Source organism: Lethenteron reissneri, chromosome 69 (assembly GCF_015708825.2).
Source record: "Lethenteron reissneri isolate LAM-NWPU_2019-01 chromosome 69, ASM1570882v1, whole genome shotgun sequence".
Classification (NCBI taxonomy): domain Eukaryota; kingdom Metazoa; phylum Chordata; class Hyperoartia; order Petromyzontiformes; family Petromyzontidae; genus Lethenteron; species Lethenteron reissneri.
The window spans coordinates 6,070,126-6,094,320 of NC_083847.1; the positions used below are offsets into that span (position 1 = coordinate 6,070,126).

At 47.0% G+C, this 24,195-nt stretch overlaps 2 protein-coding genes across 2 annotated transcripts; one reads left to right on the plus strand and one right to left on the minus strand.

The window, feature by feature from the left end:
* On the plus strand, positions 1 to 6,604 carry LOC133360569 (collagen alpha-1(X) chain-like). The gene is made up of 4 exons (XM_061579365.1): positions 1 to 159; positions 495 to 681; positions 2,915 to 2,968; positions 4,056 to 6,604. Exons 2-4 carry the CDS (start codon positions 498 to 500, stop codon positions 4,541 to 4,543), a joined length of 726 nt encoding a protein of 241 aa, XP_061435349.1. The 5' UTR covers positions 1 to 159; positions 495 to 497; the 3' UTR covers positions 4,544 to 6,604.
* Positions 6,605 to 6,610: 6 nt separating this feature from the next.
* LOC133360566 (tumor necrosis factor receptor superfamily member 4-like) lies at positions 6,611 to 24,004 on the minus strand. Its single transcript, XM_061579361.1, has 7 exons — positions 23,328 to 24,004; positions 20,102 to 20,264; positions 18,101 to 18,226; positions 16,746 to 16,898; positions 15,274 to 15,361; positions 11,922 to 11,998; positions 6,611 to 9,845 (listed from the first exon to the last, which is right to left on the minus strand). The coding sequence occupies exons 1-7, from the start codon at positions 23,337 to 23,339 to the stop codon at positions 9,703 to 9,705; spliced, it is 762 nt and encodes a 253-aa protein (XP_061435345.1). The 5' UTR covers positions 23,340 to 24,004; the 3' UTR covers positions 6,611 to 9,702.
* Between the last annotated feature and the right edge of the window lie 191 nt (positions 24,005 to 24,195).

The window sequence follows — 24,195 nt, forward strand, 5'->3', positions numbered from 1 at the left end:
GACACACAGAGACACACAAACGCCGCCCTTTAGCAGATTAGTTCGGTTCAGTCGTCCGACAGATCTCGCTCGCTCTGTTGTCAAAGTCCCTTTGAGCAGGGGAGCTCCTTAGGCGTTCCTCTGACACCGACTCACGCCGACACGAGGAGGAAGCAAAAGGTGATTCCCTTGCTCGGTGAACCTGGCAAACCCTGCCGACTCAGAAGGTCGTGAGATCGATCCCGACCCTGACGACGCCTGCTGGTGTATATTTGAAGTTTACGTGTCTCTCTCTCATCACCATCATCACGGTGGCCAGGAGATGTTAACTACCTCGCCTGGTGTGCAGGAGGTCGTGGGATGAATCCCGACCCTCCCGATGCCTGCTGCTGCTGTATATTTGAAGTTTTCTCGCGTGGCCACTGATCTCGCTGTGCGCTCTCTTTGCTCATCCCACCCACCCCCCCATCTCCCTCGGGTCTTCTCTCTGTCTGTGTGTGTGTGAGCCACTGCAGGAGATGGCGACTCCTCTACCTCCGTTGCTTGCTTCGGCTCTGCTCCTCTTGCTCTGCACGGTGGCACGCGCGGGAGATGATCCGGACGCTCGCAGCTCGGCCTCGTGCCCAGCACCCGCCGCGGGCATCCCGGGCACCCCGGGCATCCCGGGGCTACACGGAGCTCCCGGTCGAGACGGCATAGCCGGTGAGCTTTGGACGGCACAACAACAAACAAACATTTTTCGATTTAAAGCTTTCGTGACTGCAGGGATTCATCTTCTTGGTTCTTTCACAAGTAGTGACTAATCCCATATCTGCATTTCCCATAAATATGCTAAATTCCTCTTGATATGCAAATTATTTTGTCAAGGCGCTCTTCCCCCTCCAACCCAGCTTAAATATACGCTCCAAGCCTGGTGGTGTTTCATTCAGACGCTGTCTTCCCGACAGACCTGTTCTTCACCTGAGGACGGCTGCTTGCGTTGTGGCCGAAACGTCGTGAGAATTATTTTATTATGTTTTGTTTTTATTATTTTATTATTTCCCTTCTAAGTGACTTTACCGAAAGAACCAAGAAGAAAAACAAACAAACAAACAAAGTTCCCCCTGTAGCCTTCGACGGACTGTTGGGGCAAGTGTTGTCAGCGAGTAGCAGCAGCGCCTATGAACACACAAAGACAAAGATCTCCCGTGTAGCCTGTGACAGAATATGTAACAGACTGTTGGGTCAAGTGCTGTTAGCAAGCAGCACCTATACAGGCCGGCACGGCACACGAGGGGGTTGGTGGCCAGCACCACGCCTGGCCGCCTTTGTCTCCCCAGTGGCGATGTTTACTATACTACTACACACCACTACACCAGGCACTCATTTGAGGCTGATTGGACGTAGGGGAGGCCCAGGACCGGTTCAGATAATCGTCACTGGTGTTGGCCGTGAGCGGGAATCGAACCCGGGACGCCAGGTTCATAGCGCAGCGTAGCGCTAACCGCTACGCTATCACACAGACACACACACAGACACACACACAGGTACACACAACAACCGCCATTCGCCACTAAGTGGCGATGACGTCACCACGACGCTTGTGCCAGGCCATGTGCACCTTGAGGCCACGTGAAGTGTCGAACGCCCGCTGGCAGGAGGTCACGGGGCAGACCCAGGTGCCACGGGTCGACTGACCGAGATGACCGAGATAAAGGACGCTACTGGGCAGTTGGAGGCGGAGGAGCGACGCTCACAACAACGAGCGGAGCGCCGGGTGGCTAAAGCACAGCAAGTTGGTACAGTAGGGGGCACAGGTGGTGCATCAGCCAGTCATCTCAGTCATCTCAGGTACACACAGACACACACACACAGACACACACACAGCTACACACAGACACACACACAGGTACACACACACAGACACACAGACACATACAAACACACACAGACACACACAGACATAGACACACACAGACACAAGGATACAGATTCCCCCGTGGAACCTTGGCAGACCGTTTGTTCACAATTCTGTCAAATCGCCCGATGGAGCTGGTTGCAATCGCCAGCGAAAATTCACAGTGCTCAAGCTGCAAACGTCGTTGTGGGTTCACTCTCCAGCACACAGAACCGGTGTGTGCGCTGGAGTGGTAACAAAAAAAAAATCCACACAGATACCCAAGACAATCAGCGGTGCTGGTGGGCACAATTATGGCTGTCCGCCTGAGGATGCTGCTGCTCGTTGCTGCTGCTGCTGTTGTAATCGCCAGCGAGCTGTATAATCTGTGAACGTCGTAGTGGGTCTATTCTCCAACACTCAACCGGTGTGTGTGTGTCTGCTCAACTTAAGGCCGTAGCCATTGAGTCAACATTTGGGGGGACCAAATCTTGCAGGGTGTCTGGCGGTCCCAACCCAGAAAAATATATATATATAAATAAATAAATTTTCTGCCTAAAATTGTACAAAAATTCACTAACACATGGGATGGACTTTTTATTTATTTTTTACAATAATGTCTAATAGTGTATTGTATTACATTGCTCTGTTTTTACCATTTCTTGTTGCATTGCATGTAATGGCAGAGATTAGGGATTCATAAAGTACAACCATAACCACAATCATATGAACAGAAATCTAAGCATTGATTTATGTGAAGACCAAGGTTTAGCAAATAGTTGTTTAAAGTTGCATAGTACAGCAATAACATATTTTATAGCAATATATTGACGGGGACATTTTGAGCATATTTGAATATTGGGGGGGGGGGAGGGGGGGATGTGTCCCCCCCCCCGGACTTCAGCAGTAAATGGTGGGGGGGGGGATAGAAACGAATAGAACCCAACTCTTTGGGTCTTTCGGTAAAGTCACGTGACTTTGAGTATGAATTCCTGCAGTCACGAAAGCATCAAGTCACGAATCGAACCAAGTTTGCCTTTCTGTACCCCCTCAACGCAGGACCGCCTGGGAGCAAGGGCGACACCGGAGTCCCGGGACACAAAGGGGATGTAGGTGAGGACCCCTTTTTAGCACTCGGAGGGGATGAGGGGGGGTGGTGGTGGTGTGAAAATCCTCCCCCGCAGCACGCACGCGCCACAAGGTGCGCATCCACCAATTAAGCGCGGTTGGCTACGTGCGGTGCGAAAGAAGTTCAACATACACACACTACGTACGTGCGTGTGTGGGCTTGAGCAAGAAGCCGTGGTGTCGCGACCCGAGTTCGATTCCCACTCACGGCACAACACCGGTGATGATCATTTGAATGGGTCCAGGGCCTCCCCTAGGTTGACTCAGCCTCAAATGAGTACATGGTGCAGTGTGTAAACATCGCCAAAGGGGAGACAAAGGCGGCCGGGCGTGGTGTTGGCCACCGACCCCCATGTGTGCCACGGTGCCGCTCCCCGCAGAGACCACCACCACCACCACAGTAATCAGAGGCACGCTTCTCAACATTGACTATGGATATTGAACTTCCATTGCACCGTACGTAGCCAACCGTGCTGATCTGTAGGCCTGTGTGTGTGTCTTTGTGGGTCTCTGTAGACCTCAGTGAGTGTCTCTCTGTATCTGGGTGTCTCTGGGTACCGGTGTATGTATGTATGTTGAACTTCTTTCGAGGGAGAACAAAAACTAAACACAACAAGACGTTGTAAAGAAATTAATTTCCAATTTAGTATAGTGGTGTAGTGTATAGTAGTGTAGTGTATAGTGTATTGTATAGTAGTGTAGTGGAAAGTCGTGTATAGTGCAGTGTATCATAGTGTATAGCATAGTATGTAGTGTACAGTGAATTTTGTATAGCGTAGTGTGTATTGTAGTGTATAGTGTAGTGTGTATTGTAGTGTATAGTGTAGCGTGTATTGTAGTGTATAGTGTAATATGTATTGTAGTGTATAGTGTAGTCCATGTTTTCTGAACTTCTTTCGCACTGTACGTAGCCAACTACGCTAATCGGAGGAGCAGCAGCAGCAGGGAATAGGACAACAAATTAACACAACAACAAGCAGTTTTAAAGAAATTAGCTTGCAATCGGCGTCCTTGACGAATGCGATGCGTTTGCATTTCTTCCACTCTCTATCTCTCTCCCTGCCTCCTGAAGGTAATCCGGGCAAATTTGGACCGCGTGGTGAAACGGGGCCCCTCGGACCTCCCGGAGTTCCGGGCCTCCAGTCCGAGCCTCGTGCGACCCGGCCTTCGGCCTTCGCCGCGAAGATCTCCTCCTCGCGACCTCCGTTCGGCACGCCCATTAAGTTCGACGTCCCCATTTCCAACGAGCAAGGGCACTACGACCCCGGCACGGGAAAGTTCACGTGCGCTCACGCGGGCCTCTACTACTTCGTGGCGCACCTGCACATCCACGCCACCCACTTGGCCGTGGTGCTCGTGAAGAACGGCGTTACCGTCGTCAAGTTCGCGAACCACTACCTCGACAGCTACTACTCCATCGGCTTGAGTGGCGGCTCCGTTCTGAGCCTCGGCGCTGGCGACCAGGTCTGGCTCGAGGTGACCCAACCCTACAATGGCCTTTTCCATCAGCCCGAACATCGAGACTCCACTTTCATGGGGTTTCTTTTGTTCGCGGAATAGCGACGCCGTTGTTCGGGTGCCACATTTAAGGCAGGGGTGGGGAACGTGCGGTCCGCGGGCCGTACAAGGCCCGCAAATTATTTGGGTCTGGCCCTGCCAAGGCAACCGCAGGCGGGACTCGAAATTCAATAAATCTAGGAGCAAACCTGGAAAAGCAGTTGCGAGTAGCAACATCATAAATACCAGCTAACATCACACGCCTCACCGAAGAGAAGCAGTTCCAGCCATCACATTAGGGGCGGGTTAATTAAATGTTTGACCAAATATAACGGGCTAATTTTTAAGTTGATAATTTTGTATGGCCCGCGAATGATGTTATAAATATCCAAATGGCCCTTGGCAGAAAAAAGGTTCCCCACCCCTGCAGTTCAGGGGAACCAACCATCGACACAGTGACGGCACGGAACCGTTCGGCTGGCCGTCGAACGAAGACGGTCAGCATCGCGCGCTGATTTTCTGATGCGCTGCTTCTGCGGCCACTGCGAGCTGCCCACTTTCTAGATCGAGAAACTCGTTTCTTTCAGAACTGCTTGATGTTCTGCTTGGTCTGTTGTCCTTCCCACCTGCCAGCTCCGATTTGCGCGGCATACGGTTCGAAAGAAGTTAAACATATATACACAGAGACTCACAGACACACCCACAGATTAGTACGGTTGCCTATGTATGGTGCGAAAGAAGTTCAACATACAGTGAGGGAAAAAAGTATTTGATCCCCGGCTGATTTTGTATAAAAGACACCTGGGAGCCAGAAATCTTTTTGATTGAGAGGGGATCAAATACTTATTTCCCTCATTAAAATGCAAATCAATGTATAACATTTTTGACATGCGTTTTTCTGGATGTTTTTGTTGTTATTCTGTCTCTCATTGTTCAAATACACCTACCATTAAAATTATAGACTGATCATTTCTTTGTCAGTGAGCAAACGTACAAAATCAGCAGGGGATCAAATACATTTTCCCTCACTGTACGTATGGTGCGAAAGGAGCTCAACATATATACACAGAGACTCACAGACACACCCACAGATGAGTACGGTTGCCTATGTATGGTGTTCAACACCCACAAAGGTAAACTCGTTGTGTTGGTGGTGGTGCTGTGTTGGCTGTTGTGCAGATTCAACAACAACTCAACACGCTCCGTGTCAACAACACTGCCATGAATAAGGGCCATTGCCCGAAACGTCACCGATTATATATATTTTTCCCTCTATTAAAGCCACAGTCTGTGTTCGCCGCCAAGGTCGTGACGGCTTTCATAATGCCCCGGGACCGGAAAATTAAGACTGATTGATTGAGGCACAGTGGTTATTGACGAATGATTGACACAGTGGTGTTTTGACGGATGATTGATTGAGGCACAGTGGTTATTGACGAATGCTTGATTGAGGCACGTTGGTTATTGACGAATGATTGATTGATACAGTGGTTTTTGACGAATGATTGATACAGTGGTTTTTGACGAATGATTGATTGAGGCACAGTGGTTATTGACGAATGATTGATTGAGGCACGTTGGTTATTGACGAATGATTGATTGATACAGTGGTTTTTGACGAATGATTGATACAGTGGTTTTTGACGAATGATTGATTGAGGCACAGTGGTTATTGACGAATGATTGATTGATGCACGTTGGTTATTGACGAATGATTGATTGATACAGTGGTTTTTGACGAATGATTGATTGAGGTACAGTGGTTATTGACGAATGATTGATTGAGGCACGTTGGTTATTGACGAATGATTGATTGAGGCACAGTGGTTATTGACGAATGATTGATTGATGCACAGTGGTTATTGACGAATGATTGATTGAGGCACAGTGGTTATTGACGAATGATTGACACAGTAGGAATTGACGAATGTTGTCAGCGGTTTTTTATTTTAATCTTCGTAATCGCCAGCACGAACACTTTTTTGCGTGTGTGTTGCGACAAAACGTTAACAAAAATATACTCTTAGGTTTTTTCGTTAAAGTCACGTAGGTAAAAATAATAATAATAGAAATAAAATAATACATGAAAATAAATCAATTAAATCACGACGTTTCGGAGGCAACACAAGTCTATTTTTTTACCTACGTGACTTTACCGAAAAAAACCTAAGAGTATGAATCCTTGCAGTCACGAAAGCTTCAAATCGAGAACAAAAAAATAGACAACAAAAAAAATCCGCGTGTCTTCCGTCTCTCCGCGTGAACAAAACAACAACAAAAAGCATTGCCCCACACAAAACCCCGCAAGCCTCCGCAACCATCCGGTCAGTGCGCAATGTCGGCACGCGTCGACTCACGACCAAGGAACCAACTCCGGTTAGCGGCTTCGACGCTCACGCGTCTCTCGCGAGGCTCGATCTCGAATCGATGCTGGTGAACTGGCCGTTCTTACGGGGCAATGAACCCCCTTCCCTCCCTCCCTCCCTGCCAACTCACCTTATCTTATTCACGTAGTGCCTCGTATCCAAGGCGCTTTGCAAGAGTTATAAATGGTGATTTGAAGCTTTCGTGACTGCAGGAATCGTTACTCTTTGGTTCTTTCGGTAAAGTCACGTAGGTAGAAAATAAAATAAATCACGACGTTTCGATCGCAACACAAGCGGTCGTCCTCAGGCGGAAAAAATATAATCCAGCAGTCAGTGGCGGCTCCTGCAAAATCTCTCAGGGGGGGCAAATGTCTGGATGATTGATAAGGATAAGGTCCACCCATGCAATTAATAAATTAACAGCTCAAGCATGTAAAGGCAACTTCACTTCTTTAATATTAATGAAAAATAAAGTGACTCTTACAATACATCTTGTTTGTTTATATACTCACTATTAAAACAAACCACTCAAGTTTATTTTATTAAAGATTCCACTAGGTAGCGATAAATTATATTGTTGGATGAAACGTGCTTACGTATGATGACGTTAGCACGTATGATGACGTAAGCACGTTAGGGCTTGCCCTCCCGGTAGCCATAGAGAATGCATTGGAGCGCCCCGTTCGAAAAAAAACATCTTTCAATGTAAGTCTATGGGGCCACTCGGGGCGATTCTCAGCCGGAGTGAAATCGCCCCAAAAGAGGCGGTACTCCACAGAACGTGACATGACGCTGATTGGACTATATCCAGAGGCTGACAGTGACGGCTAGCGTGACTCTGTGGTTGAATGACATTGGTGGTGCGTCGCCCAATCGCCCTAATGAAGAAACCGCCCCTGCCAGCAGTGAAACTGCGTCGTGATTTATTTTATTTGACTTTACCAAAAAAAACAAAGAGTATGTTTATAAATGGTGTAAATCAGTTCGCTAAAAGTGATGTAGTGGCATGTGAGAGCTGGAGGGGAAACTAGGGGAGGGGTATTAGGGATGGGGGTATGGAGAGGAAGATTGAAGTGGGAACGGGAATTGCGGTGGGTACCTAGGGGATGGAGGGGAAGGATGGGGCCAGGGAGAAGAGGTGTGGGGGTCTTGAGGGGAGAGAGGGTCGCCTCTCGCTTCACGTGGAGGGGAAGTTCGTTGCAGTTGCAGCGGTGGCAAAGTCGGGAAACGTAGCGGAAGCGGTGGGTTGCGCACAAGGAGAGTGGACGGGGTGGGAACGGCGAGGAGTCGGAGAAGGTCGAGAGCGCAGCGAGTGGGAGGGGACAGAAGCAGACGAATCTGCGGGTGGGTCCAAGCTCGTGCGATGACAACTTAGATGGCCAGACGTATTCGTTGCGCCGCGGGACCATCACCTACTATGATGAGCCAAGAATACTCTTTGGTTCTTTCGGTAAAGTCACACAGGTATAAAATAAAATGTGATTTATTTGATTTTATACCTGTGTGACTTTACCGAAAGACCCAAAGAGTATGGATTCCTGCAGTCACGAAAGCTTCAAATCAAGATTGAGCCAAGAATATCTGTGTGTGTAACGCGCGTGACGTCCCTCCACATTTCTTTATTGAAAGTGAATCTAATTAATAATTCTACGCAGCAACAAAGTGGATTTGGTGTCTTTATTTATTTCGTCAGCACTTTAGACAAAAGGTTAGTCTAATTTATGCTTCTACATTATGGTAAAATAGCAATTTCTCGGTTATTTTCCAGATATTGTATCGAATTCAAATTTATGTCAACCCCAGCGACCGAAAGCAGAAGAGAATAAAGTATCAGAGCAGTGAATTTGAACAAATTGAAGGTTATATACAGTGCTACAGTGACATGAAGTGAGGTTTTTTTTATCACGTAGTTTCGTGCAAGAATCACTGCCATTAATATAGCGCTACAGTGAACTGCAGTGAAGTGTTTGATGACATACTTTCGTGCATGCTTCACTGCCATTAAATTGACACAAGATACAATTATACCCTGGACAATTATTTCGCAAATATTACTAGGACGGGCAAACTAGCTAGTGATCAAATATTCATCAACTAAAACAAATCGATTTCGAGTTTATTGTTATCAGGTGTGTTAGGCCCCACTGAGCTGCCGTGTAGGAGCTCTTTTTTCAGAGGCGACCCTGACTATCGCCAATGATAGCTGCCCAATGAGGTGGCTTATCGTCATCATCATCGTGTGGAAATGTATAGCAGCAGCCAAACACTCTGAACGCACGGTGACGTTGATTCTAAATGTGGAGAAGAACCCCGGAGGACCCGGAGAAAAATTCACGCCACCACCACGGAGAGAGAGACGCAGACTCCAAATGTACAACAGCAGGCATCGTCAGGGTCGGGAATGGAACCCACAACCTCCTGTATACCAGGCGAGGTAGTTAACATCTCCTAGCCACCGTGATGATGATGAGAGAGACATACAAACTCCAAATATACAGCAGCAGGCATCGTCAGGGTCGGGAATGGAACCCACAACGTCCTGTGTACCAGGCGAGGTAGTTAACATCTCCTAGCCACCGTGATGATGATGAGAGAGAGAGAGACATATACTCCAAATATACAGCAGCAGGCATCATCAGGGTCGTGATCGAACCCACGACCTCCTGTGTACCAGTCGAGGTAGTTAACATCTCCTAGCCACCGTGATGATGATGATGAGAGAGAGACGCAGACTACAAATATTCAGCAGCAGGCATCGTCAGGGTCGGGGATCGAACCCACGACGCCCTGTATACCAGGCGAGGTAGTTAACGTTTCCCAGCCACTGTGATGCACGCGTGCCCCCCGTTTCGCAAGTCAACGAATGCGAGTTAGGGGTCGACGCCGATGTTTCTGCTTCCAAGCGCGGAGAGCGACGCGCAGGGTGGCGACGAGGAGCAGGCCAAAGATGGCGCCGATCGCCGAACTTGCCATCGCCTCCACCGTCAGCCTGTTGGGGGCTGGGAGAAGACGCACGTGGACATCGTCACTACAGACCCCACGTCATAGCTACACGCGGAACGTCATCGGTTCTATTGTCGGCCTATTTGAGGGCTGAGAGAACACGCAGGAACATCGTGGCTACACGCAAAAAGTGCTGTGTGTGGTGAATGCAGACATGATTCCTTACAAAAGGTTTCTGTTTGGTGCTTTAACATCTAAACACCTGTTGTATTGCCAGAAAGCGTAAAACCTTTTCTCATATGCTCTTTGGTTCTTTTGGTAAAGTCACGTAGAAAGGAAATAAATTAAATAATAGAATACGACGTTTCGATTGCAACACAAGCAACCGTCATCAGGTAGAACTAAATTTGATAGAGAGACAAAACACAGGCACGGAGACGCACAAACAGACACACAAGCAGAGAGAGACAACACAGAGACACACATAGAGAGGGACACACAACATAGACATATGCTCTGATAATATATGGCCTTGTTTTTGAAACTGATTGGCCTACACCAGAGACAGCAACCTTCTTTAGGGCCTAGTCTCACCAGCAGTGTCAGACCAGAGAACAACGCCAAAATGCGACCAGTACAAAGACAATGCCACTATCAGAGCATTTATAGCTCGGGCTCGAGCAGCTACAAAATGGGAACTTTTTGCCACTCTTTGGTTCTTTCGTTAAAGTCACGCAAGAAAGAAAACAAACAAAACAACAGAGCACGACGTTTCGATTGCAACACAAGCAACCGTCATCAGGCAGAACCAAACCAGAGAGAGAGACAAAACACAGACACGGAGACACACAGACAGACACACAAGCAGAGAGAGACTCACATAGAGAAAGACACACAACATAGACACACAGAGACCCAATGCCTCTGTTTCGAGGCCCCGAAATGTCGTGCTGTTGTTTGGTTTGTTTTCTTTCTGCGTGACTTTACCGAAAGAACCAAAGAGTAATTCCTGCAGTCACGAAAGCTTCAAATCAACTTTTTGCCAGTATCAAAGTATTTTCAAAAAATAAGAACAAGTTTTAATTTGTACTTTCCACCGAGTGAGTTTGTGTTGCAGGAACACATCTCGTGACCGTTGCCAAACCCCTCGCCAAACCTCCTACGCATTTCACAAGTAGTACTAATCGCATATCTCCATTTCCCATGAATATGCTAAATTCCTTTTGATATGCAAACTATTTTGTAAAAGCGCTCTTCGCCCTCCATCCCAGCATAAATAGTCGCTCCAAGCCTGGGGCGTGCCATTCAGACTCTGTCTACTTGACAGACCTGTTCTCCACCTGAAGACGGCTGCTTGCGTTGTGGCCGAAAGATCGTGAGAATGATTTTATTATGTTTTATTTTTATTATTTTATTATTTTCCTTCTACGTGACTTTACCGAAAGAACCAAGAAGATCTCCCGTATAGCCTGAACAGGCTGTTGGGGCAAGTGCGTTAGCCAGCACCTATGAAGGCTGGAACGGCACACGAGGGGGTGGGTGGCCAGCACCACGCCTGGCCCCCTTTGTATCCCCAGTGGCGAAAATTTCACGCACCAGATACTCATTTGAGGCTGAGTCGACCTAGGGGAGGCCCTGGACCGGTTCAGATAATCATCACTGATGTTGGCCGTGAGCGGGAATCGAAGCCGGGTTGACAGGTTCGTAGCGTTGCATGCTAATCGCTACACGACCACTCCCCATACAACATGCATACGACATATGAAATATATAAAACATCATAAATTATACATAAAACATACATGCAACATACGACATACATACAACATGCATACGGCATACATACAACATACATACGACATACATATACCATACAACATGCGTGCTACGTACGACACATACAACATACATACGACATATGAAATATATAAAACATCATAAATTATACATAAAACATACATGCAACATACGACATACATACAACATGCATACGACATACATACAACATACATACGACATACATATACCATACAACATGCGTGCTACATACGACACATACAACATACATACGACATGCAAACAACATGCATACAGCTAACATACGTACGTACATGCAACTACGGGCGGCTCACCTGGAGCGAGTTTCACTTCCCAAAGGCAGACGGCGTCGTTGGTGGCAGAGCACGAGGTGAGCTCAGCTCCGGGACACCTGCGCGTCACACGCACGTCACACTCGCGTCACAGACGAACCCCCCCACGAGGGCCAATCAGACTCACGGGGACAGTGCTGTTAGCGGGGGTACCGTTTTTACACGCTTTATATTAACTCACTCTGTCTGTTGTTGTTGTTGTCGTTGTTGTATCCTCAAATCTTGTAACTCAATTTTTACCCACTTCCCAATTTGGTATCGACTGAAAACTTGGTATACTTATGTCATACTGATGACAATACTATATTCTATCATTAAAAATTTAAAATGTATATTTTTAAACATTATGTTTTACATGTTATGTTTCGGCTTGGGTCTAATCGTCGATGCTCAACTGACGTTGGCTGTAAATCACCACGGTCCCTTACGTTATGGCAAGCTTCCGGGCCACTTCCTGAAGTCGTGGAGTTATTCCATTACTAGTAGAGTACATTTCATTAAAGCGTGTTTTAAAAAAAAGTTTTAAAAAATATTACTTGTTTTTATTGCAGTTTACTATATTTATTCACGGAGCTGTCTATGATTAGACTGACCTAGTCTCCTCTCTAAAAATGCCCTATTCCAAAAGAGTTTCAAAAGATAAGCAGTGTTAAGCCTAAGTGGTGCTCAGCTTGAGCCCAATTCATAATCACGTTGAGCCGAATTGGTACTCAGGTTGAGACTAATTAGTTCTCAGATTTCACGACCAATATTCATAATAAAGGTTTATGTTGTTGTTCCGCTCCTGCTTGTCAGCATATGAATTGAAGTAATACACCTTGCAATTGCATGCCTTGTAAAGGCATCACATACTAGTTAACTGTGATGGACAATCCATTGTTTTATCATTACAATAAACCAAACCCGGCTGCTCTCCGCACCTGATTGGCTCACAGTGATGACTTCACCCTGTGGAAAAATGGCTGACGATGAAGCTGGTCGTTCTCATTACCGGCGAAACGTCACGGCTACTCAAATGGGCAAATGCCGTGGATTGAACTCTCCAACACACAACCGGTTAGTGCTGGACTCGTAACTAATTAGCCACGTCTTGTTTACGCGACGAACCCCTTACTGGTTGGCTGTGTCAGGTGGTGGCGCGTTAACGGCACACATTTATTCCCGTGCGAACAACACGACAAGTATTCTAAACAAAGACATTATCACGATTAAGGATGTTGTTACCCTAAACCAGGGGTGGGGAATGTCCGGCCTGCGGGCCGTATAAGGCCCGTGAAATCATTTGGTCTGGCCCTGCCAAGGCAACCGCAGGCGGGACTCGAAATTCAATAATTCTAGGAGCAAACCTGGAAAAGCAGTTGCGAGTAGCAACATCATCAATACCAGCTAACATCACGCGCCTCACCAAAGAGAAGCAGTTCCAGCCATCGCATTAGGGGTGAGTTAATTAAAAGTTTGACCAAATATAACACATTTTTAAGTTGATAATTTTGTATGGCCCGCGAATGATGTTATAAATATTCAAATGGCCCTTAGCAGAAAAAAGGTTCCCCACCCCTGCCCTAAACCAAGGCGGTCGGCAAACCTGCGGCTCTGGAGCCAGCACGCAGAATGAGAATATTGTATTCTTAGGTTTTTTTCGGTAAAGTCACGTAGGTAAAAAATTAAAATTCATAAAAGTAAAATAAAAATCACGACGTTTTGGAGGCAACACAAGCTTCCGTCTTCAGGTGGAACATCTGTATCTTACTTACTTGATACAGCAATCGTACTGTTCCACCTGAAGACGGAAGCTTGTGTTGCCTCCGAAACGTTGTGATTTTTATTTTATTTTACTTTTATTAATTTAAATTTTTTACCTACGTGACTTTACCGAAAAAACCTAAGAATATGAATCCTTGCAGTCACGAAAGCTTCAAATCGAGATTATTGTATTTATACTGCAGAAGGAATCCGATGAGCTATGAAGCTCTTTTTTTGTCTCAGATGTCCAGTTTGGGGCACGGGGTCAGAACGTTCCAGCAACAAGAACACACGATACACGCAAACACGGTAGGAGTGTAAAGTGTGGCTCTTTAAGATGACTGCTGCTTCATGAATATGAGAGAGGTGCCACCGCCTCTCTCATATTCGCCATGATGCATTGCGAGGCTCTTCAGAAAAAAAAGTTTGTGTTTTTTTATTGAATAAAAAACTAAAGATGTCTCATTGTTGTTTAGGTTGCCAAGCCTCGCCCCTAAGGGTATGAACACAGTGGCACTCCTGAAATATAAAAAAAACATTGACACTCAATCAAAGCCCTTTCCCTTGATCAGCAATTTGTGTGAATATTGACGAGCAACGTGTTTAACAGGTTCCAAACAGGTTTATACGGCATACTAACAAAACAATAATAATACATAATAAAGGTCGCGAAAGCCTACGTGTAAAACCAATAATAATACAATAACTTGCTTTTATAAAATGTCTTTTTTTTACGTGTCGAGTTCGCACCAAACACTTTCTATGGAATTTGTTTTCATCACTTTTAACCCAACAAAAAGAAGCCTTTACAGTATTGTGGATAATATTGGTCGCGAAAGCCGACTGCGTGTTAAACTACATTACTTTTGTTTGTCCGTACGTTTCGTGAACCCAGCTTGTAAGCCTTCTCTAATTATTGCTTTTGGTTTTGCCATAGATATCAATTTAAACATTTTTTTAAAGTTGTTAATAGGTAAAGAAAGCCCCACTGAGCTATGTAGCTCCTTTTTCAGAAGCGACCTGGTTATCACAAATGATAGCTCTACAAAGTGGCTAATATCATCATCATGCGGAAATTTATAGCAGTAGTCAAATACTCTAAACGTGTGATGTTGATTCTGAATGTGGAGGGGGGAAAAAACCGGAGGACCCGGAGAAAAATCCACGCGACCACCACGGGGAGAGAGAGACGCAAACTCCAAATATACAACACACGTCGGGGTCGAACCCACGACCTCCTGTATACCAGACGAGCTAGTAAACATCTCCTAGCCACCGCGTCGCCCTAACATACAGAGGACTGCAGAGTTTGGGCAATTGGTCTGCTCATCTGTGGTTCCTCCTCTTAGTGCGTCCGAGTCCTCCCTCTCTCTACGCCGTGTTGCAAGTTGAATTAGTGATTGCTAACCCTTTCCCCTTCCGATGACGCATACGTTGACATACGCGGACGCACGTGCACGGACCGAAGCCACGACCTCATGCATCGCAGGCGAGGGAGACATCATCTCGCCGCAACGCATCGCTTTCACTCGCCGAAAATGGCAAAAAGAATCCAAAGCGATTCGTCATCCACGGCAGTCACGTGGCCCACCTGGTGCAGGGTCGGCACTGCCCACCCGAGCCATCGCTATGGAAACCGGGGGGGCACGGCATGCAGGCCACGTCCGTCACGAGGTCACCTGGGAGGGGTCACGGGAGAGACATTCAGAGCTTTAAGGAGAGAAGACGCAATCAATTAAAACTAAACTACTAATCAATGTTTTTGTTTGGCAGGTAAAGCCCCACTGAGCTGCTATGTTAACTCTTTTCAGAAACGACCTGGCTGATCACAAATTATAGCTCATCGAAGTGGGGGTTTATCATCATCGCCATCGTGTTTGAAATTTATGCTGGAGCGCCGATCGGCTAAAATGCAGCAAGTTGGCACAATGGGAGGTACAGGTGGTGCATCTGCCGGTCATCTCAGTCAGCCAACCCGTGGCACCTGCTGGGTCTGTGCCGTGACCTCCTGTCAGCGAGCCTTCGACACTTCACGTGGCCTCAAAGTGCACCTGGCCTGGCACAGGCGCCTTGGTGAATGGCGGTTGTATTGGCATTGATGGTATCTCGCTCGCCTGGTATGCAGGAGGTCGAGAGTTCGATCCCGACCCTGACGCCTGCTGTATATTTGGAGTTTGCGTGTCTCTCTCTCTCTGTGATCGAGTTTTTCCCTCCACATTTAGAAACATGCGTTTAGACTATTTATATTATGTTGGTGCTATAACAGTCCAAATGATGAGGCCACTTTGTTGAGCTTTCGTTTGTGGCCAGGATGCTTCTGAAAAATAAGTTAATACCTCAATGGGCTTTGCCTGGAAGGATTGGGGATAGTTTAGAGTTGTATCTGTATGTAGTTTGAGCGAATTGTTTGCCTTTATTGTACTTTGCACTGCTATCATGTTTGTGTGTTTTGTGTTTGTTGTTGTTTGTTGTTGTTGTAAGGCTGCGGCCATGTATCCTGCATGCCCAGCCACCGCATGCCTAAACAGCTTTTGTTCGGTCAAAAAGAAGGAGCTAAACGGGCGCGGCACGGGCTAGAGAAGAGATGGAGTGATGTGGTACAGGAGGATGTGAAGCTGAGTGGACTTGCCGATGACCGGTACCAGCAGTGTCAAGATCGGCCTCTGTGGAGGAAGCTCGTGAAGGACGCTACTGGGCAGTGGGAGGCAGTCGCCCTCCCAACAATAACGGAGTGCAGAGGAGCGACGCTCACAACAACGAGCGGAGCGCCAGGCGGCTAAAACACAGCGAGTTGGCACAGTAGGGGGCACAGGTGGTGCATCGGCCAATCGGCCACTCATTTCAGTCGACCCATGGCACCTGCTGGGTCTGCCCCGTGACCTCCTGCCAGTGGGCGTTCGACACTTCACGTGGCCTCAACGTGCACCTAGCCTGGCACAAGCATTGTGGTGACCTCACCGCCACTCAATGGCGAATTGTTGTTGTAACGGCTCTTCGGACTCCTCCTGCGGTGTGGAGACAACATTCTGATGGCTCCGATGAGTGCGACCTCGTAAATCTCACATTGGGCCAGGGACCCAAGGCCACGCGGGCAGTTCCGGCAGCAGCGGAACACGGAGCCGTAGTCGTGCTCACGAGAAGGGTGCGAGCCGGGAAGGCAGCCGCACACCTCGTCCCGTGTCGAGGTGCAGCGAGTCAGAGACACTTGTCCCAGTCCTGTGGGGAACATCTCAATCGTCATCAACGTTATCGCCAACATCATCATCATCATCACCACCATCATCATAATTGGTTTTTTACCCTTCTATCTGGCAGATAGAAGGGTAAAAAACCAATTATCATATTTTTACTGGCAAATGAGGTTCCCATAGTGTAGACACCATCATCATTATGAGGGCGACAAGCGCAATGGTAACACTCGTGCCTCACGGCCTTTCCTCTTTATGTACTCCCCCAACTCGTTCTTCAGGGAGTGTGTGAGTGTGTGTGTACATGTGTGGGTGTGTGAGTATGCGTGTGTGTGTGAATGTATGTGTCTACATGAGTATGTGTGTGCCTCAAGGTGCACATGGCCTGGCTACAAGCGTCGTGGTGACGTCACCGCCACTTAGTGGCGAATGGCGGTTGTTGTGCGTGTGTACATGAGTATGCGTGTACATGTGTGTGTGTGCATGAGTGTGTGTGTGTGTGCTTGTGTATGTGTGTACATTAGAGTGTATGTGCGTGCGATGAGAAAAGTACAGAAAGTGGCTATTATTCCCCACAAACTTTGCATTTGTGACCAGGACAGTGATATTTTGAAATATACCTACTTTCAATGAGAAAACGGGCGAATTTGTGTCTTTTCGTTCACAAAGTCAGAAAAAAACTACATATGAATCAAAATTAACATCCATCTATACTAAAGTAATACAAAGATGACGACTAAAGATTTAGAAATGAGTAGTTTGTCGAGATTATTCATCCCCACAGAGAACTCGGTCCGCTGTGGCCAGTCCCGCCTGTGGTCATGCGCCTTGGTGTCTAAATCTTTAGTCGTCGTCTTTGTATTACTTTAGTATAGATGCATGTTAATTTTGATGCATATGTTGTTGTTTTCTGACTTTATGTGAACGAAAAGACACAAATTCGGCCGTTTTCTCATTGAAAGTAGGTACATTTCAAAATATCACTGTCCTGGTCACAAAAGCAAAGTTTGTGGGGAATAATAGCCATTTTCTGTACTTTGACCATAAGCAATTAGGAAATAACACTTACTACCCAGGGACAGAAAATAATTGTTACATAGTGAAATCATTGCTAGGAAGGGGGCTGTGTGGGTGTCTGTGTGGGTGAGTGTCTGTGTGGGTGAGTGGCTGGTGGGTGGCTGGTGAGTGGCTGGTGTGGGTGAGTGGCTGGTTAGTGGCTGGTGAGTGTACCTGTGTTGCACTGCCCACAAGGTGTGCATCTCTGCTGCGTGTTCAGGTCCGCGGTGAAGGTGCCCTGAGGGCACGGATCGCAGCGGCTGGGCGCGTCTGCTGTGCACCTGGCGGAAAGGTAGTGCCCTGCGAGAGGTGCAACACACGAAACAACGCAGGTGGGAACACCCATTTCTGGCAATACAACACGAGTTGCGTTTACGATGTTCGAACGGCGAGATAGACGCACGACTTTTTGCGACCAAAATTATCCACAATAGAGGTGTCTTGGGTTAAATCACGCGATTATAGTGTGCTGATCTTTAAAGGTGCATTAAAAAATGTTGATACTCCTACTGATACTCCTGCTGTTATGGAGTAACTCATGCTGCCAGCTATGGCTGCAAAGTTTGGTCGTACATGTTATGTATATCGTTTACTGTTAAATTTGAATCACAGTTCCTATGATCACTGTTACGTTGTTATTATAGCTTTATTGTGGTGATTTCGAAAACTTTTGATTTAGCCATATTTGTTTGTTGTAGTACAGAGTTAGACTGATAACTTTAATCTAAATTGTCTTATGGTTGTTATTGTTTGACTTCCATCCCACTGGGATTTCTGCACACAGCGTTGATATGCGGTGCTTTTTCTGGAAGACTTTGCTGTTTTTTCCTGGATTTTTCTGTTGCGCTTAGTTACTTTAAGATGTTTCTTGTTCATGTTTTTGTTTTTTGTTTGTTGCGGTTGTACCCGATTCAAGAGCCGAAAGGCTCACAGGGCTACACCTAATAAATGAACTGAACTGAATGATCTGAACTGATCTAACCCAAGACACGCGATCACGCGATCTAACCTAAAAAAAACCTCTCTTATATGGAACAAGTATTGTCCCTGTGCTGTTCGCCTTGCGGCGTTGTTCTCTGGTCTACTGACACTGGTGGTGAGACATGGCCATGACGAAAGGCTGTTTCTGGTGTGGGCCAATCAGTTTCAAAGAGAATGCCATGTAACATTCTAGTTACATTATTACTAAAGACGATGCCATACATTGTTATTATGATTATCAGAGTGTGTTTGTATGCTCGTCACAAATACGAAGTGTGTGGTTAATGCAGTAAATTGATTCCTTGCAAAATAAAAGGTCAAATCTATTGGGCGTTAGAACGTACCAAGCCAAACTCCTGGTTTTTGATTGACAGGAAGGCGTACAAACCGAATCTTATTTTTTCATACTTTGATAACTGGCACACGAACAAAGCATCCCATGACATGAAACACCCCATGAAACCTCTTTTGCCAGCACCAACATGAGAATAAGTTGTCCCCTTTTTTCTGGCAACAAAACAGCTGCGTTAAGATGTTAAAACACCAAACTGAAACCTTTTTACAAGGAACCATGTCTGCATTAGCCACAATACTTGTGGTCAGAATGCAAAAAAAAACTTACTCTGATAGTAGATGATGCATTGTCTTTGAAACTGATTAGTCCACACCAGAGACAGCTTTCTTTTGAGCCTAGTCTCAAATGGTGTTAGACCAGAGGACAGCCTTTTGGCGCCCTCTGGTCTAACACCGTTACGCGAGTGTCTGCACGCAACACGGTGACCTCTTACTCCACAGTGGATGCTCTCTATCCTCTTCAATGGTGGCGTAGTTTGTTGTTTTTCTTTACGTTAAATAACAGCAGCAGGTCCCCCACACACACACACGCTTGGGTCAGCGCTGCGCTATGAACCTGGCGACCCAGGTTCAATTCCCGCTCACGGCCACCAACACTGGCGACGATTATCTGAACCGGTCCCGGGCCTCCCCTAGGTCGACTCGAGCCTCAAACGAGTGCCTGAGTGCGGTGTGCAAAAACTTCGCCACTGGGGGAGACAAAGGCGGCTGGGCGAGTACCCTCACAGGTACTCGCTAACAGCACTTGCCCCAACCATTATATTAAGGCTACTTGGGGGGGGGCGGTGGGGGTGGGCATCTTTGGCCTTGTGTTCGAGAGACAGAGCCTCTGTCACCCACCTGGGGTGCACTTGCTACAGCAGGCGCCGCCGTCTCGCCGGTATTGCCAAGTGCGGTTGCAAGCAGCCGCCGCCGACGCCGCCACGACGCCGCCTCCACCTCCGCCACCACCGTGCGCCACGGCCAGCAGCAGGTGAGCCACGCACGTGGCCCGCAGCGCGCCCTGCGACGCCGAGGCGGACATATTTGCTTTAGCACGTGGTGACGCTTTAACACGTGGTGTCGCTTTAACACGTGGTGACGCCGAACACGTGATTCCATTGTTATTTTATATGGACACAGGCACTCCTCCTCTGCATACGAACATTCGACCTTCGAACTTTCAGAGATACGAGGAAACCCGGTCCCGGTACGTCCAGGTTGCCCTTTTGGACCGAGAGTCGTAAGTTCAACCGCTCCCGCACAATAGATGGCGGCAGTGGTGGCATCTACATCCGCAGAACGTGAAGAACCAGTGGCATCTACATCTGCAGAACGTAAAGAACCAGTGGCATCTACATCTGCAGAACGTGAAGAACCAGTGGCATCTCCATCTGCAGAACGCGAAGAACCAGTGGCATCTACATCTGCAGAACGTGAAGAACCAGTGGCATCTACATCTGCAGAATGTGAAGAACCAGTGGCATCAACATCTGCAGAACGTGAAGAACCAGTGGCTTATATATCTGCGGAACGTAAAGAGCCAGTGACATCTACAGGAGATTACGTAACTTCTAAGGCCATTCTCCGTGTTTAGTGTACACGCCGTACAACATATTTGGAATCGACAGGCGTAAAGTTGAACTTACGCACACAAACCGACTTACGAGCAGACCTCTGGCACCGACCTCGTTCGTAAGTAGAGAAATCCCTGTATATTAATATATTAACACCCTCCTCCTCTCCCTCCCTCTGGTCTTCGCACCTGATTGGCTCACAAGTGATGACGTCACATTCATCCCCCACCTACCTCTATTTCAAACCATAACACGAGCAGGAGGATTTCTCCACAACTTCGTGGCTGTCTGCCTGATCATGCTGCTGGTGGTGGTTGTTGTTGTTGTAATTACCGGCAAAACGTCACCTGGTTACTCGAATTGTAAATGTTGTGCTGTGGTCTTTACTCTCCAGCACACAACCAGTGCCCTGTTCTACTACACTACACTATAGACTACACTATAATTGTAAATGTGTAGCTGTGGGTTTGTCTCCAACACACAACCAGTGCGCTGTACTACTACACTACACTATAGACTATGTACTAGTACACTACACTATAGACTACACTATAATTGTAAATGTGTAGCTGTGGGTTTAACTCTCCAACACACAACCAGTGCCCTGTACTAGTACACTACACTATAGACTACACTATAATTGTAAATGTGTAGCTGTGTGTTTAACTCTCCAACACAGAACAACCGGTTAGTGCTGAACTCAGTAACGAATTGGCCACGTTTTATTTACGTGACAACCCCTTTAACTGATTGGGCTGTGGTCGGGTGGTGGCGGGTTTAACAACACAACATTTATCCTCTTTGGTTCTTTCGGTAAAGTCACGTAGGTAGAAAAATAAAATCGTAATTATTTTTTCTTTTATTTTTCTACCTACGTGACTTTACCTAAAGAACCAAAGAGTATGGATTCCTGCAGTCATGAAAGCTTCAAATCAAGATACAACATTTATACTTTCGCGATCGAACCCAAAAACCTCTCTTATTATTGATAATATCGGACCCGAAAGCCTCCTCCTACTACGCGTCAAACAGTGTACCAGGATGCATATAAACACGCAGATCTTGTACACAAGTCATCGCCTACGTCGACAATGTCTTATTTATTTTCTGAATGAATTGAAGACGTGAAAGAACAACAGCTGTAAGTACTGAACCACCGTAATCATTAAGCAACCATGATTATATATCCATAAGAGGTTTTCTTTGGGTTAGATCTCGTAATAAATATATAAATGTGTCGCTGAACCCTCCACCACCCGACACAGCCAATTAGTTTGTCACTTAAACAGAACGTGCCAATTCGTTACTAGTACAGCACAAACCGGGTGTGTGTTGGAGAGCAAATCCACAACATTTACAATCTGAGTAATGAATACAATCACAATCAGTACGTTACTAGTACAGCACTAACCGGTTGTGTGTTGCAGAGCAAATCCACAACATTTACAATCTGAGTAATGAATACAATCACAATCAGTACGTTACTAGTACAGCACTAACCGGTTGTGTGTTGCAGAGCAAATCCACAACATTTATAATCTGAGTACTGAGTACAATCACAATCAGTACGTTACTAGTACAGCACTAACCGGTTGTGTGTTGTAGAGCAAATCCACAACATTTACAATCTGAGTACTGAGTACAATCACAATCAGTACGTTACTAGTACAGCACTAACCGGTTGTGTGTTGGACAGAAAAGCCACAACAACATTGACAATCTGAGCACTGTGACATTTGGCCAGTGATTACAACCGGCACCATCAGGCGGCAGCCAGATTTGTGTGGAGAAAACCTCCTCGTGTTGCGTCGTCAAAGAAATTCGTGGAAGGCGAAATTAATTCCAACTATTATTAACAATGTGTGGCCTTAAAAAAAACGTATAGAACAGGCGACGTTTCAGCCAACGACCCATCTTCACAACACACGGAGAGGCCAAAGAGGTCGTCTCTAAGTGCTCCGCCAAAAACGATAGCCAGCGTGAATGATTACGTGCGTTGAACTTATTTCGCACCGTACGTAACCAACCGTGCTAATCTGTGGATCTCTGTGGGTGTCTCTATGGGTCTGGGTGTCTGTGGGTCTCTGTGTTCATATGGGTGACTCTATGGATCTGGGTGTCTGTGAGTTTCTGTGTGTCTCTATGGGTGTCTCTATGAGTCTGGGTGTCTGTGGGTCTCTGTGTGTCCCTATCGGTGTCTCTATGGGTCTGGGTGTCTGTGGGTCTCTGTGTGTTCCTATGGGTGACTCTATGGGTCTGGGTGTCTGTGGGTCTCTGTGTGTCCCTATGAGTGTCTTTATGGGTATGGGTGTCTGTGGGTCTCTGTGTGTCTCTATGGTTCTGGGTGTCTGTGGGTCTCTGTGTGTATGTACGTACGTTTAACTTCTTTCGCACCGTACGTAGCCAACCGTGCTATCATTTGGCCGCGTTAAATGTTACTTCGCCCGCGTTAAACAACAAAAAAACAACAACTCGTTTGTCCCCGAACTCCGAGCGACATTCAAACTTACCGCGATGGACATGGCCACAGGACGCAGCCCCCCCCCCTCCCCGCAGGTCGCTTCACGGCTCGAAAAATGGGGCCCGAGTCCGAACCGTCGGTCGAACGAGGAGGCACATCAACAGACCCCGGGAAACTGTGCGTGTGTGTGTGAAACTGTGTTTGTGTGTGTGTGAAACTGCGTGTGTGAAACTGTGTGTGTGTGAATCTGTGTGTGTCAAACTGCGTGTGAAACTGTGTGTGTGTGAAACTGTGTGTGTGTGTGAAACTGTGTGTGTGAAACTGCGCGTGTGAATCTGTGTGTGTAAAACTGCGTGTGAAACTGTGTGTGTGTGTGTGAAACTGTGTGTGTGTGTGTGAAACTGTGTGTGAATGTGTGAAACTGTGCGTGTGTGTGTGTGTGAAACTGCGCGTGTGAAACTGTGTCTGTGCGTGTGAAACTAAAACATCGAGAGAGACAGAGAGAGAGAGAGACAACTAATGATAATTGTTGGCGAATAACTCCTAAAGCGCTCCTCGTTTCAAAGATGAGAACTGAGAGAGGCGGAGGGTCTTGAGTGGCTCTTGCTTTTAAAGCGCGTCTCTCTCTCTGCGCGCAGGTGTGCTGCGTTGGTGTGCTGTGTGGTGTGTTGTGTGGGGTCGTTGGTGGTGGTGTGGCTCCCTTCGGGGACTGGACGACACGAGGCAGCGCAGGGGTGGAGAGGGGGGTGGCGCTTGAAGAATGCCGACTACTCGAAGCCCCTGGGGGGCAGGAGTTGTCGCTGTTACCTTGACTTAGAAACACGTGGGGGCAGTTGGGAGGGAATGCGTTTGTGGGAGGTGGATAGGCAGGTGGTGGTGGGGTGGGTGGGTGGTGGTGTGTGCACTCGAGTGTCAAC